Source organism: Pithys albifrons, chromosome 28 (genome assembly GCF_047495875.1).
Source record: "Pithys albifrons albifrons isolate INPA30051 chromosome 28, PitAlb_v1, whole genome shotgun sequence".
Lineage (NCBI taxonomy): Eukaryota > Metazoa > Chordata > Aves > Passeriformes > Thamnophilidae > Pithys > Pithys albifrons.
In genome coordinates this window covers 141,662-155,008 of record NC_092485.1, presented here as the reverse complement: position 1 = coordinate 155,008, position 13,347 = coordinate 141,662, and the positions used below count along the sequence as shown (strand labels likewise).

Below are 13,347 nucleotides of genomic sequence, written 5' to 3'. Positions count from 1 at the left end.
GTTACTGTTCGTTGTTTTGATTTGTGTAGGAAAGGAATTAGGAATAAGATAAGGATGGACACTGTGAGGGCAAGGACTCCCTGTAGTGTTTTGGGGATAGGTCGTAGGATGGTGTGTGCAAATAGGGAGTATCATTCAGGCTTGATATGGGGAGGGGCTACCAGTGGGTTTGCAGGTGTGAAATTATCTGGGTCACCTAAAAGGTTAGGTGAGAATATAGCAAGGGATATGAGAGGGAGGAACATGGCTGTGAAGCCTCAGATATCTTTTGAGGAGGAGGAGGGTGTGGGATGTGAGGTGGGGATGCCCGTGTTTGCTGTGCCCAGTCTGGCACACCTGGTGCCAGGGCTGCTCTGGGGCTTTCTCCATTAACTGCCCCCCTTTCTGTGTCTCTCTCGCTTGCCCCCCTTGCAATCAGCCCAGCGACTTGAGGAAGCACCGCAGGAAACTGCTAGTGAGTGGCTCCCATCCCGTTGGGTTTGGTCCAAGCCCCTTTTTTCCACCCTGCTCCCAGCTTTGCCCATGCCGGGTCAGGCTGTGGCGGGCGCGGGATGGAGCTGGGGCACCCCAGGGATTCGGCATGAGGATCTCGGGGACCCCCAAAGGTGCCCAGGTGGCAGCCTGGGGGGTCTGGCAGGACGTGGGGAGGTTCAGAATGCCACTGGGTCCTCAAACTGTCCCCTCTGGCAACAGGGTGTGTTTGGGACGTTGCCATCTGTGCTCCTCAGAGCCCTCTGCTGAGGGTCAGCAGCTTCTGTCCCCACACCCTGCCCTGGACCACGGGGTGCATCTCCCACCTCCCCCTGCCCAGGATCTCAGCCACGGGGCCACATCCTCCTCCCCAGCCGCTTTTGGGCAGCTGCAACCATTGCCAGAGCTCTAACCCAGGAGCATGGCAAAGCCTTCGGGGCTCTGGTGGCTCTTTTGGCCACTCCTCCGTGGAGCAAGAGAGAGGCAGGACGCAGGGCACGGATGGAGGTGGGCTCTGGCTTGCCCACCCTCACGGCCCCTCCCCTTGTTCAGTCACCTGCAGCTCGGGATGAGAGTCGGGAGGACAAAACCACCATCAAGTGTGAGACGTCCCCACCATCCTCCCCCAGGACCTTGAGGCTGGAGAAGCTGGGCCACCCCGCCCTGAGCCAGGAGGACAGCAAGGGGTACGTGGACGTCCCTTGGCATCTCACTGCTGGCTCGGTTTGGGGGTGGGCATGGGCATGACCTACAGTCCTGGCTGTTGCTCTCCCTCCTCCACCCCAGCTCTCTGGAGGACCAGGCCAGCAACCCCAGCAGCAGCCAGGACTCCCTGCACAAGGGCTCCAAGAGGAAGGGCATCAAATCCTCCATCGGCCGCTTGTTTGGGAAGAAAGAGAAGGGGCGTTTGATCAGAGAAGGGGCCACAGGACAGGGTCTGTGAGCAACCCCCTCTCTGCATACCAGCTGGGCATCCTGGGGCAGGCTCTGCACCCTCCTGGCTCTGGGGCACTCCAGAGTGGCAGGTGGAGGGGCAGGGTCTGTGAGCAAACCCCTCCCTGCATGCTGGGTGGGCATCCTGGGGCAGGGTCTGCACCTTCCTGGCCCAGGGGCACTCCTGGGTGGCAGGGTCTGTGAGCAACCCCATCTCTACATGCTGGGTGGGCATCCTGGGGCAGGGTCTGTACCCTGCTGGCCTTGGGGCTCTCTTGGGTGGCAGGTGAAGGGGCAGGGACATCCCTGCTGGTTTGGGAATGCCAAGGCCACGCAGCCCCAGGGCAGGTGGAGCCTGGTGCTTCCTCCCCTGTGACCTGAGCATGGTGCCACCCTCAGTGCCCTGCCAGAGCTGGGGTGTGGGTGGTGCCCTCCCAGATCTTCCTCCCCCGTGGGACCCTGTGGAGTTTACAGAGCCCTTTGACAGGAACTGTTTCTCCACTCCCAAATCCTTTCCTGCTTCCATGTTGAGCACTTTGATCGGGAGGGGTGGCAGGTGGCAATGCCCTTGGGCTTCCCAGGGGGCCAGGAGGGTTGGAAATGGGCACTGTAACCCCTGTGCTGTGACAGTACATCCCCAACACCCTGGCATGGGCACAGTACCCACACCAGCCCTGTGGGGTGTCACACGGCCCCTGGGGTGCCACACAGCTGAGGGTGCCCTCCTTGCCCCACAGTGGTGCTGACTGACGTGGAGGGTGGCATCCAGGACACCCTGGGACTTGGCAAGCTGGGTGCCCAGGCCGAGAAGGACCGGCGCCTGCGCAAGAAGTGAGTGAACTTCCTGCCCTGCCCCATCAGGGAGATGTTGGCTGGGAGGTCACGGTGTGGGAACTGCTGGGAGGTCTCCTCTTTGCCTTCCCTTGAGCCCTGTGACCTCCTGCACTGCTTTGGCTCCAGCTGGTTCTTCCTGCCCATGGTTTCTTCCTTCCCCAGCCTCCCCCAAGAAATCACTCTCCCTTCTGCTTCTGTTCCCTCCAGGCACGAACTCCTAGAAGAGGCTCGGAGGAAAGGGTTGCCCTTTGCCCACTGGGATGGCCCCACCGTTGTGTCCTGGTTGGAGGTGAGGAGGAGCATTGTCCCCACGCTGTCACTGCTGGTCCCCCAGTCCCACCAGGCCCACCAGACTTGGTCCTGTCAATCCCAGGGGAGAAGAGGAGATCCCCAAACCCCTCCCAGAGGCTGTGGAGTTGTGGTTTGAGTAGAACTTTGGGTTAGAGCACAAGCTGAGGGAGTTGGGGGGGCTCAGCTGGAGAAAAGGAGGCTCAGGTGGGACCTTCTCCCTCTCCAGGATTCCCTGCCAGGAGGGGCAGCCAGGGGGGGGTCGGGTTCTGCTCCAGGAATAGAGACAGGAGGAGGGAACGGCGTCAGGCTGGGCCAGGGCAGGGGCAGGGGGGACACCAGGACTTCTTTTCCATGAAAGGAGTGGTGAGACCCTGGCACAGCTGCCCAGGACAGGGGTGGAGTCCACATCCCTGGAAGTGTTCAAAAACCAGGTGGATGTGGCACTTGAGGACATGAGTAAGTGCTGGGGAAATGTTGGGACTTGATGGTCTTAGAGGGTTTTTCCAGCCTCATTTCCATGACTGGAGGGCTCTGCTGTGCCCACCACACACAGGGCAGCCCACAGCCCACCTGTGAGAGATGCCACCTAGAAGGTGCTTCATGAATGTGCCCCACCTTCAACCAAGGTGGCCTCGGCCCTGCCAGGGCATTGGGGTGGCTCAGCTGGGCAGTGGGGTAGGTCTAATGGTCAGTGGGTGGCTCAGTTGGGCATTGGGGTGGCTCAGCTGGGCAGTGGGGTAGGTCTAATGGTCAGTGGGTGGCTCAGTTGGGCATTGGGGTGGCTCAGCTGGGCAGTGGGTGGCTCAACTGGGCACTCAGGGTGGCTCAGCTGGGCATTGGTTGGCTCAACCCACACTCACTGTCTTTGCCCTGCCCTGGCAGCTCTGGGTGGGGATGCCAGCCTGGTATGTGGCCGCGTGCCGTGCCAACGTGAAGAGCGGTGCCATCATGTCAGCGCTGTCAGACACGGAGATTCAGCGGGAGATTGGCATCAGCAACGCCCTGCACCGCCTCAAGCTGCGCCTGGCAATCCAGGAGATGGTGTCGCTCACCAGTCCCTCGGCACCGCCCACCTCGCGCACGGTGAGTGCCCCCCATGCCCACCCACCCACCTCCCGCACGGTGAGTGCACCCCATGCCCACCCACCCACCCACCTCCCGCATGGTGAGTGCCCCCCATGCCCACCCACCTCGTGCACAGTGAGTGTCCCCCATGCCCACCCACCTCCCGCACGGTGAGTGCCCCCCATGCCCACCCACCCACCTCCCGCATGGTGGGTGCCTGCCATGCCCACCCACCCACCTCCTGCATGGTGAGTGCCCCCCATGCCCACCCACCCACCTCCCGCATGGTGAGTGCCCCATGCCCACCCACCCACCTCTCGCACGGTGAGTGCCCCCCATGCCCACCCACCCACCTCCTGCACAGTGAGTGCCCCCCATGCCCACCCACCCACCTCGTGCACAGTGAGTGCCCCCCATGCCCACCCACCCACCTCGCGCACACTGAGTGTCCCCCATGCCCACCCACCCACTCCCTGCACGGTGAGTGCCCCCCATGCCCACCCACCCACCTCCCGCACGGTGAGTGCCCCCCATGCCCACCCACTGACCCACCTCCCGCACGGTGAATGCCCCCCATGCCCACCCACCCACCCACCTCCCACACAGTGAGTGCCCCCCATGCCCACCCACCCACCCACCCACCTCCCGCACGGTGAGTGCCTCCCATGCCCACCCACGCACCTCCCGCACAGTGAGTGCCCCCCATGCCCACCCACCCACCTCCCACACAGTGAGTGCCCCCCATGCCCACCCACCCACCCACCTCCCACACAGTGAGTGCCCCCCATGCCCACCCACCCACCTCCTGCACAGGGAGTGCCCCCTGCCCACTCACCCACCCCCTGCAGGGTGAGTGCCCCCTGCCCACTCAGACCCCCCAGGGCACTCCTGGTTCCCTCCTTTCCCCTGAAACTACAATGGTCCATCCCAAATCCTGGCATGGGCACAGAGGGTGGGATGTTCCCTGATGGACCAAGGGGTGGGGACGTGCAGGCACATACCCCCAAAACTATTGGATATTGGGAAAATTTATTCATGGCAAGGGTGGTGAGGCCCTGGCACAGCTTCCCAGGGCAGGGGTGGAGTCCCCATCCCTGGAAGTGTTCAGAGAACAAGTGGCTGTGGCACTTGAGGACACAGTTACTGGTGCCCATGGTGGTGGTGCTGGTTGGTGGTTGGACTTGGTGCTATTAAAGGTCTTCTCCAGCCTTACTGATCCCACAGTCCTGTGATGGTTGTGACCCAAGGCCACAGCTCTGTGGTGGTTCCCTCTGACCACTCTGCTCTTTTCCCTGCAGTCCTCTGGAAATGTCTGGGTCACCCACGAGGAAATGGAGAACTTGGCAACCTCCACCAAGACGGTGAGGGCTGAGCAGCTCCGCGGTGTTTCCAAGCTCCGGGCAGGTCTCAGTGCCCCAAACCTCAGGAGGGGAAGGGATTTGTGCTCCATCTCCTTGTCAGCTCCTGGCCTGCCCTCTGCACCTGTTTGGAAACCATCTTTCAGCCTTTAATATCCCCAGAATTTCTCAGACTGGCTTAAAGCCATGGGGAGTGTCTTCTGGGGGTTTCTGGAGCAGCTTCTCTGTGGGTTGGGAGTTGAAGGCAAAAACCAAGAGACATCTCAGCACAGACACGAGGTCGAGTCCCTGCCTTGTTCTGCACCCACAGAAGCCACTCCATGCCCTCAGTACACCCAAGTATTGTCCCCACTGCCTGTCCCTGCTGCTGGCTCGTGGCCTGGTGTCCTTCACAGGAACGTGGCCGTGTCCCCGAAAGTTCTGGTTCCTTCAGAGATGTAGCCACGCTCCCCTCTCTGCAACCTGATGACCTCCTGTCCCAGAGCAGGGGCAGCAGTTTGGATTTGTGGGTGAATTATGTGTCCAAGGCCAGGTTAGACAGGGCTTGGAGCAACCTGGGCTGGTGGGAGGTGTCCCTGCCCATGGCAGGGGGTGAAACAAGATGAACTTTGAGGTCCTTCCAGCCCCAACCATTCTGTGCTTCTCTGAATTAGCCACTTTATTGAACCTTTTCTTTGCTGTTTGATTAGCACAGGCCTGGGATTGGCAGGTGTCTTTTGGGCAAGGAGAGCTCAGGGAGGTGACACTGTCCCTTGGCAGGTTTTGTGAAGAAAACCAGCCCAGGTTGACAGGGAAGGACATAACCACAAAATCCTGAGATCAGGTTGGCGTTGTGACCCATGAACTGAAGCTTCAGGTCCTCTCTGCATCCATCTGACCTTGGGGGGACAGAAGAACTTCCCATAATCCCCAGGGAGGATGTGGGAGCCATCTCCAGCCCAAGGCTCATCCTGTATCCTCCTTACTTGGTTAGGGATGGGGTGGCAGCCAAACCCACGCTGGTGACACGGCTGAGCCCCCCCAGTGCCCCCTGTCCCCTCCTGGCCCTGCACGTGGCAGGGGCTGCCCCCATGCCAGGCACTGATTGATCTGTCCTTTCTGTTGACATGCTGCATGTGTCACCTGTAGGACACAGAGGAGGGCAGCTGGGCACAGGTGAGCTCCCAGTGCCACCCTCCCTGGCACGGTGCATGGGGTGGTGTGGGAGGGAGGGAGGGAGGGAGGGAGGGAGGGAGAGCTGCACATTCCCAGGGGATGAATTTGGGGCTTCCACATTCCCTCAGTCCCTGCTAGAGCCTGAACCTGCACCCTGGGGTTGCTCCAGAGCCACCTCTAAGGTGCAGGGTGTCCTCCTGTGGCCTGTCAGGGTCCTCTCCTGTCCCAGACAGTGACCCTCCCTGGCACCTCGTCGGGAGGACACAGACCCTGTGCTAAGAACCCCCCTGGGAGCAGCTTTCCAGCTCAGACTTTTCCTTTTCCCCTGGATTTACCCCCTAGTCCTCAAAGGCCCTTTGCATGACCCAAAAAAGTGGGAGGAAAGAGTCCTGCTTGGATCCAGCTCTTCTGGTTTTGTCACTCTCAGATGTTTGGCTTTTATGCTTTTTGTTTAATTTTGGAACCCTGAACCTGTTTGCTGTGGAAGTGAATGGGAGTCTTTTCTGCCCAAAACTGATTTTTTTTTTGTTTTGAAGTAATAAAATAGAGATTCTTCAAACAGAGATTCTCAAATATTAGTTGGGAACGCACCAAACTCTGTTTTTCACTTGGTTCAGCTTTCAACAAATGTGCTTTTCCCAGAACCAGCTGCTCATAAAGCTCAGCCATTCCTTGCTTTTTGGGCTCCTGCCTTGTCTCCTTGGGGGGACACCAGCAGGACACAGACCATGGCCAACAGGACAGTTCCCTTGGGGTTAAACCTGGGGTTAGACTTGGGGTTAAACTTGGGGTTAAACTTGGGGTTAAACTTGGGGTTAGACTCGGGGTTAAACTTGGGGTTAAACTTGGGGTTAAACCTGGGGTTAACCTGGGGTCAAACTCGGGGTTAAACTCGGGGTTAAACTTGGGGTTAGACTTGGGGTTAAACTTGGGGTTAGACTTGGGGTTAAACTTGGGGTTAAACTCTGGAGTTAGACTCTGGGTTAAACTCGGGGTCAAACTCGGGGTTAAACTCGGGGTTAAACTTGGGGTTAGACTTGGGGTTAGACTTGGGGTTAGACTTGGGGTTAGACTTGGGGTTAAACTTGGGGTTAAACTTGGGGTTAAACTTGGGGTTAGACTCGGGGTTAAACTTGGGGTTAAACCTGGGGTTAGACTCGGGGTTAAACTTGGGGTTAAACTTGGGGTTAAACCTGGGGTTAGACTCTGGGTTAAACTCGAGGTTAAACTTGGGGTTAAACTTGGGGTTAAACTTGGGGTCAAACTCGGGGTTAGACTCGGGGTTAAGCTCGGGCTTAGACTCGGCGTCAGACTCGGGGTTACACTCAGGGTTAAACTCGGGGTTAGACTCGTCTGGCCTGGGCTTGGCCCTCAGGACAGTGACCTCGGGATGCACGGCTGTTCTCCTGGGATTTTCCGGCTCCGCCACTCCCAGGGTTCTCCCAGACTTCTCCCTGTGCTTCTCCACAGACCTTGGCCTATGGGGACATGAACCACGAGTGGATTGGGAACGAGTGGCTGCCCAGCCTGGGGCTCCCCCAGTACCGCAGCTACTTCATGGAGTGTCTGGTGGACGCCAGGATGCTGGACCACCTCACCAAGAAGGACCTCAGGGTGCACTTGAAGATGGTGGACAGTTTCCACCGGTGAGTCCCCTGCCCTGGGGGGCCCTGGGGTGCACGTGGGGCAGAGGAGGGGCTGATTTCGGGGGTTCTCCCCTGTCCTGGCCAGCCCTGGATGGCTCTTCTAGGCTGGACCACCTGGGCTGAGGCAACTCTTGTGGGAGGTGCTCTCCTTCATCCCACTGCAGAGGACCAAGCCTTCTCCTGGGCAGAAATGAAGGTTCACCCCAGCTGGTGCCCCACTGGCAGGCCAAGCTGTCCCCTGCCAGCAGCACAGGTGGAGAAGGCTGATGCCACTCCAGCCACTGCTCAAACCCCACCCTCCAGCCCTGTCCTTGGGGTCCACCATGCCCCCTGGCCCGTGGGGATGTGCCCAAGGGCGTGCCAGGGCCCCCTGTGCCCCTTGGGACTGAAGCTGCCTCTCCCTTCCCTCTCCCCCACCAAGGTAGCATTTTTTGGATCTATGTGCTCTCAGACAGCCCAGAACTGGTGGAATGGGGAATTGCCATGGGAGGGAGGGACATTCCCAGCCTTCCAGTTGTGGTTGTGTCTGTCCTGACCAAGGTACCATTTTTTGGATCCATCAGACAGCTGGGACAGCCTGGAACTGGTGGAGTGGGGAATTGCCATGGGAGACAGAAACATTCCCCACCTTCCAGCTGTGGGTTGTGTCTGTCCTGACCCATCCCTGAGCCTCAGCATCCTTTGGGCACAAGTGGGGCCCTGCAGAGGTCCCTGCCAGCCCCATGCCCTGTGCCCTGTCCCCTGAGGGGGTGACACCTCATGTCCTTGCAGCACCAGCCTCCAGTATGGCATCATGTGCCTCAAGAGGCTCAACTACGACCGCAAAGAGCTCGAGAGAAGACGAGAGGAGACCCAGCACGAGATCAAAGGTCAGCAAAACCTGCTCCAGCCTGGCAAAGGAGAAGGGCAACCAGCCAGGAGGTGCCCAGTCCCTCTCCTGTCCCTCATTTTTAACACGTAATCTCTCAGTCAACCAACAGCAGGACAAGAGGGCACAGGTTAAGCCCTGCCAGGGAAGGTTTAGGTGGGATATCAGAAAGAAATTCTTCACAGAGAGGGTGGTCAGGCATTGGCATGGGCTGCCCAGAGAGGGGGTGGGTTCCCCATCCCTGGAGGTGTTTAAGATGAGACTGGACGTGGCACTGAGTGCCATGATCTGGTGATCACAGTGGGTTGGATCGAGGGTCGGACTTGATGATCTCAGAGGTCTCTTCCAACCCAACTGACTCTGTGATTCTGTGATCATCATTTCTGAGCCCACAGATCTGTCCTCCAGAGGGGAACTCCCTTGGTGTGTCCCCACCATGCCCTGATGCAGCTGACCCCAGTGAGGCACGAGGAAGGGGGGGAGGGTGTCAGGATAGCAGAGACCCAGCTTGAGCACCAGCTCTTCTCCTGCCCCTTCCAGGTGCTCAGCACACCCCCAGCTTGCTCAGTGTGGTGGGTTTGGTTTTAGTTTTAGTTTCAGCCAGGCCTTAGTTCAGCAGGCCCAGAGACCCTACACAGATTAGAGACGAAAAGCATCACCGGACTTAAGCAACCAAAAAGATATTTCATATCATTTGACATCAAAATCAAGTATAAAAGGTGTAGGAGGTGCCCAGCTCAGTCCCTTCATGGCTGGGTGCTGAGGGGACCTGCTCTCACCCTTGCTGGGGGTGTTGCACAACTCTTTGGTTTGGGAAGTACCTTTTTCTTTTCCTTTGTTGTTGGTTTTCTCCTCTCTTGCCAGGTATCCTCTGGGGGGAGTTTGTTGGAGTGGTTTTGTGAGCTGGGGTGCTGGAGGTCTGTGTTGTGTGGGTGGGTGACTTAGTGGTTGTTGGTTTGGTTTTTTCCCACATTTGTTATATACATGTATTATATCATTATCTGGTTTTAATTGTCTCTCTTGTTTCATTTAAGATCCTTGCTATTTCAGGTTTGGGGGATTTTTTTCCCCTTATTTCCTCTTTTTCTGTTTTTTTTCCTCCCTCCTCTTCCCTTGGTCATGGGGGTGTCGGTTTCTCTCTCTCTGTGTTGGGCAGTTGGCATTTTCCTGCCAGCTCAGCCCAGCACACAGCCTGCCCTTGTGCCCATTGCTGTCCTGAACTTCCCTGCACATCTGGCTGCTGCTTGGATTACACCTCATTAGTGCTAATGCCCCTAATTACACCAGCGGGTTCTGAGGATTAATTTGGCTGTTTTCTGCCTGTTATTTCAGCCGTTGGTTTGGTACATTGAAGGGAGATGTTCCTGGCACTTGATCTCCCACCCTGGCTGAGGGTGGGGAGTCCCAGGAGAAGGGGAAGGACCTCAGGACAGGATCAGATCCCCCCTGTCTTGGGTTGAGCTTGGCAAAATGCCAGCTGCCCAACACAGACAGACAGACAGACAGACAGACAGACAATTCTGAGTTGGAAGGACCCACAAGGATCATCGAGTCCAACTCTTCAGTCAATGCCCCACACGGGGGATTGAACCCATGACCTTGGCATTATTACAACCAAGTTTTAACCAACTAAGCTGATCTCAGGGTCGAGTCACAGCTTCTCCCCCTGTCCTGCCAAGAAAAGGAAGAAAGGGGGAAAACCAGGAAACGCAGAGCTTTAAACTAAATATATATATTTCTACAGAAAAGAGAGAATTAAAGAAAACTACAATATAACACTTACACAATTGCCTTGGGTTGAGCTGGCAAAATGCCACTGCCCAGTACACTGTCAGCCTTCTTCCCCCACTGAGAAAAGGGAGGAAAGAAAAACCTCAAAACAGGTTTGAACTTAGACTAACTGTATATATTTCTGCAGAAAAGAGAGAATTAAAACTACAATATAACACAACTTACACAAGTTAGAAATAACAACAGTTTTCTACCTCCCACCAAACCCAGATTTCATTACTCGAGATGCACAAAGCACCCCAAAAGACATCCAGCAAAGAACAGAAAGAAAGAATAACAATAAAATGTTTCTACTTCCCTGAACTAAAACAAAATGGCTGCAGCAAGGGCAGCACAGCAGGACAGCAGCGAGTCCTGCCCCCACTGCAGCCACGGGGGGAGGAGGTTTAACAATGCCAAGTGCTGGGGCCTGCCCTTTGGCCACAACAACCCCCTGGAGCAGCTCAGGTGGGCACAGAGTGGCTGGAGAGAAAGGGACCTGGGGGTTTGGATGGACTGGAGGCTGAGCATGAGCCAGCACTGTGTGCCCAGGTGTGCCCAGGTGTGCCCAGGTGACCAAAAACACCAATGGGATCCTGGCCTGGATCCAAACTAGCGTGGCCAGCAGGCCCAGGGCAGTGACCCTTCCCCTGGACTCTGCCTTGGGGAGGCCACACCTTGAGTGTTGTGTTCAGTTCTGGGCCCCTCAGTTCAGAAAGGATATTGAGGGGCTGGAGCGGGGCCAGAGAAGAGCAACGAGGCTGGAGAAGGGACTGGAGGTGGCACTGAGTGTCCTCTTAAACACCTCCAGGGACAGAGAATCCACCATGTCTTGATCCAACCCCACTGTGATCACCAGCTCAGGGCACAGAGTGCCCTGGGCTGGTGATCACAGTAGGGTTGGGTTTGATAATCAGAGGTCTCTTCCAACCCAGCTGAGAAGAGAAGAGCAACGAGGCTGGAGAGGGGACTGGAGCACAAGTGCTGTGGGGAGAGGCTGAGGGAGCTGGGGGTGTTTAGCCTGGAGAAGAGGAGGCTCAGAGGTGACCTCAGCCCTGTCTGGAACTGCCTGAAGGGAAGTTCTGGCCAGGTGGGGGTTGGTCTCTTCTCCCAGGCACTCAGCAATAGGACAAGGGGGCACGATGGGCTCAAGCTCTGCCAGGGGAAATTGAAGTTGGAGATCAGGTAGAAATTCTTTGCAGAGAGAGTGCTCAGGGATTGGAATGGGCTGCCCAGAGAGGGGGTGGATTCCCCATCCCTGGAGGTTTTTCAACTGAGCTTGGCCGTGGCACTGAGTGCCATGATCTGGTAAAGGGACTGGAGTTGGACCAAGGGTTGGACTTGCTGATCTCAGAGGTCTTTTCCAACCCAACTTATTCCATGATTCTGTGGTGCCAACTGAGAGAACACTCCTACTCTGCTCTATTTATATCACAGGTTTGCATCATCTGGTATGAAATATTTCTGTGGTTACTTAAGTCAGGTGACCTCTGTCCCTCCTAATCTACGTAGATTCTCTGAGCCTGCTAAATCGAGGCTTAGCTAAAACTAAAGCCAAAACTACCACCCCCTCCCAACCCTGGACATCCCTGGGGTGTGCCCTTGCTCTCTTGCAGATGTTCTGGTGTGGACCAATGACCAGGTGATGCACTGGACCCAGTCCATCGGGCTCCGGGAGTATGCCAACAACCTGGCAGAGAGCGGCGTGCACGGTGCCCTGCTGGCCCTGGACGAGAACTTTGACCACAACAGCCTGGCCCTCGTGCTGCAGATCCCCACTCAGAACACACAGGTGGGGGCAGCACCCTTGGGGGGCAGTTTGGGGGAGGGTGGTTGGTATGGGGCACGGCCGTGGGTGGGATGATGCCACTGGTGCCACCAGCGCGACTCTTCCCATCAAGACAGAGCTATCTGGTGGCACATGGGCTCTCTCTGCCATGCTCAGGCTTTTTCTGCCATGCTCAGGCTCTCTCTGCCATGCCCAGGGTTTTCTCTGCCATGCTCAGGCTTTATCTGCAATTCCCAGGCTCTCTCTGCCATTCCCAGGCTTTCTCTGCCATGCTCAGAGTTTCTCTGCCATCTCAGACTCTCTCTGTTCTCAGGCTTTCTCTGTCATGCTCAAGAGTTTCTCTGCCATTCCCAGGCTTTCTCTGCCATGCTCAGGCTTTCTCTGCCATTCTCAGGCTTTCTATGCCATGTTCAGGCTCTCTCTACTGTACTCAGGGTTTCTCTGCCATGCTCAGGCTCTTCTGCCATTCTCAGCATTTCTATGCCATGCTCAGGCTCTCTCTGCCATGCTCAGGCTCTCTCTGCCATGCCCAGGGTTTCTGTGCCATGCCCAGGCTCTTTCTGCCATGCTCAAGCTTGCCTGGGGTGGGATTTTTGGCTGCAAACACATCCCACATTGATGGACAATGCCCCTGTTTTGGCTCATTTCAGGCTCGGCAGGTGCTGGAGAGGGAGTTCAACAACCTGCTCGCCCTGGGCACGGACCGGAGGTTGGATGATGTGAGTGCCAACCCTGCCCTGCTCCCGTGGTGTTGGGGGAAGGACTTGGGGGTGCTGGTGGATGGGAAGCCCTACATGCCCTGCAGGTGTGTGCTGGCACCCAGAGACCCCTCAGTGCTGGTCCCAGGGGGGATTCTGCCCCTCTGCCCCCACAGGTGAGACCTCACCCGCAGAGCTGCTCCAGCCCTGGGGCACCAGCAGCAAAAAGATGTGGAGCTGCCAGAGCGAGTCCAGAGGAGGCCAAAGGGGCACTCCAAGGGCTGGAGCATCTCTTGAATGACCCCATGTCCTGGGTTGAGCTGGCAAAATGCCAACTGCCCAGTAAAGAGTCAGAGCCTCCCTCCCCTCCAATGAAAAAAGGGAGGGAAGGAAAAAAACTCAAAACAGGTTTAAACTTAAATTAACTATATGTAAGAGGAGGCTCAGAGGTGACCTCAGCACTGTCTGG

At 57.1% G+C, this 13,347-nt stretch overlaps 1 protein-coding gene across 2 annotated transcripts in view; it reads left to right on the top strand.

Annotated features, from left to right (window-relative positions):
- PPFIA4 (PTPRF interacting protein alpha 4) overlaps window positions 1-13,347 on the top strand; it is a 75,878-nt gene that overhangs the window by 58,354 nt on the left and 4,177 nt on the right. Inside the window, exons 17-28 of one of the 2 annotated variants that reach the window (XM_071578720.1) lie at window positions 419-454; window positions 1,024-1,157; window positions 1,258-1,406; window positions 2,142-2,235; window positions 2,446-2,527; window positions 3,412-3,612; window positions 4,893-4,955; window positions 6,081-6,107; window positions 7,578-7,753; window positions 8,525-8,622; window positions 12,008-12,183; window positions 12,831-12,899. In XM_071578720.1, the coding sequence (XP_071434821.1) occupies window positions 419-454; window positions 1,024-1,157; window positions 1,258-1,406; window positions 2,142-2,235; window positions 2,446-2,527; window positions 3,412-3,612; window positions 4,893-4,955; window positions 6,081-6,107; window positions 7,578-7,753; window positions 8,525-8,622; window positions 12,008-12,183; window positions 12,831-12,899 (1,305 nt within the window). The remainder of the gene's footprint in view (window positions 1-418; window positions 455-1,023; window positions 1,158-1,257; window positions 1,407-2,141; window positions 2,236-2,445; window positions 2,528-3,411; window positions 3,613-4,892; window positions 4,956-6,080; window positions 6,108-7,577; window positions 7,754-8,524; window positions 8,623-12,007; window positions 12,184-12,830; window positions 12,900-13,347) is intronic. The other variant, XM_071578721.1, reaches the window with a different exon arrangement.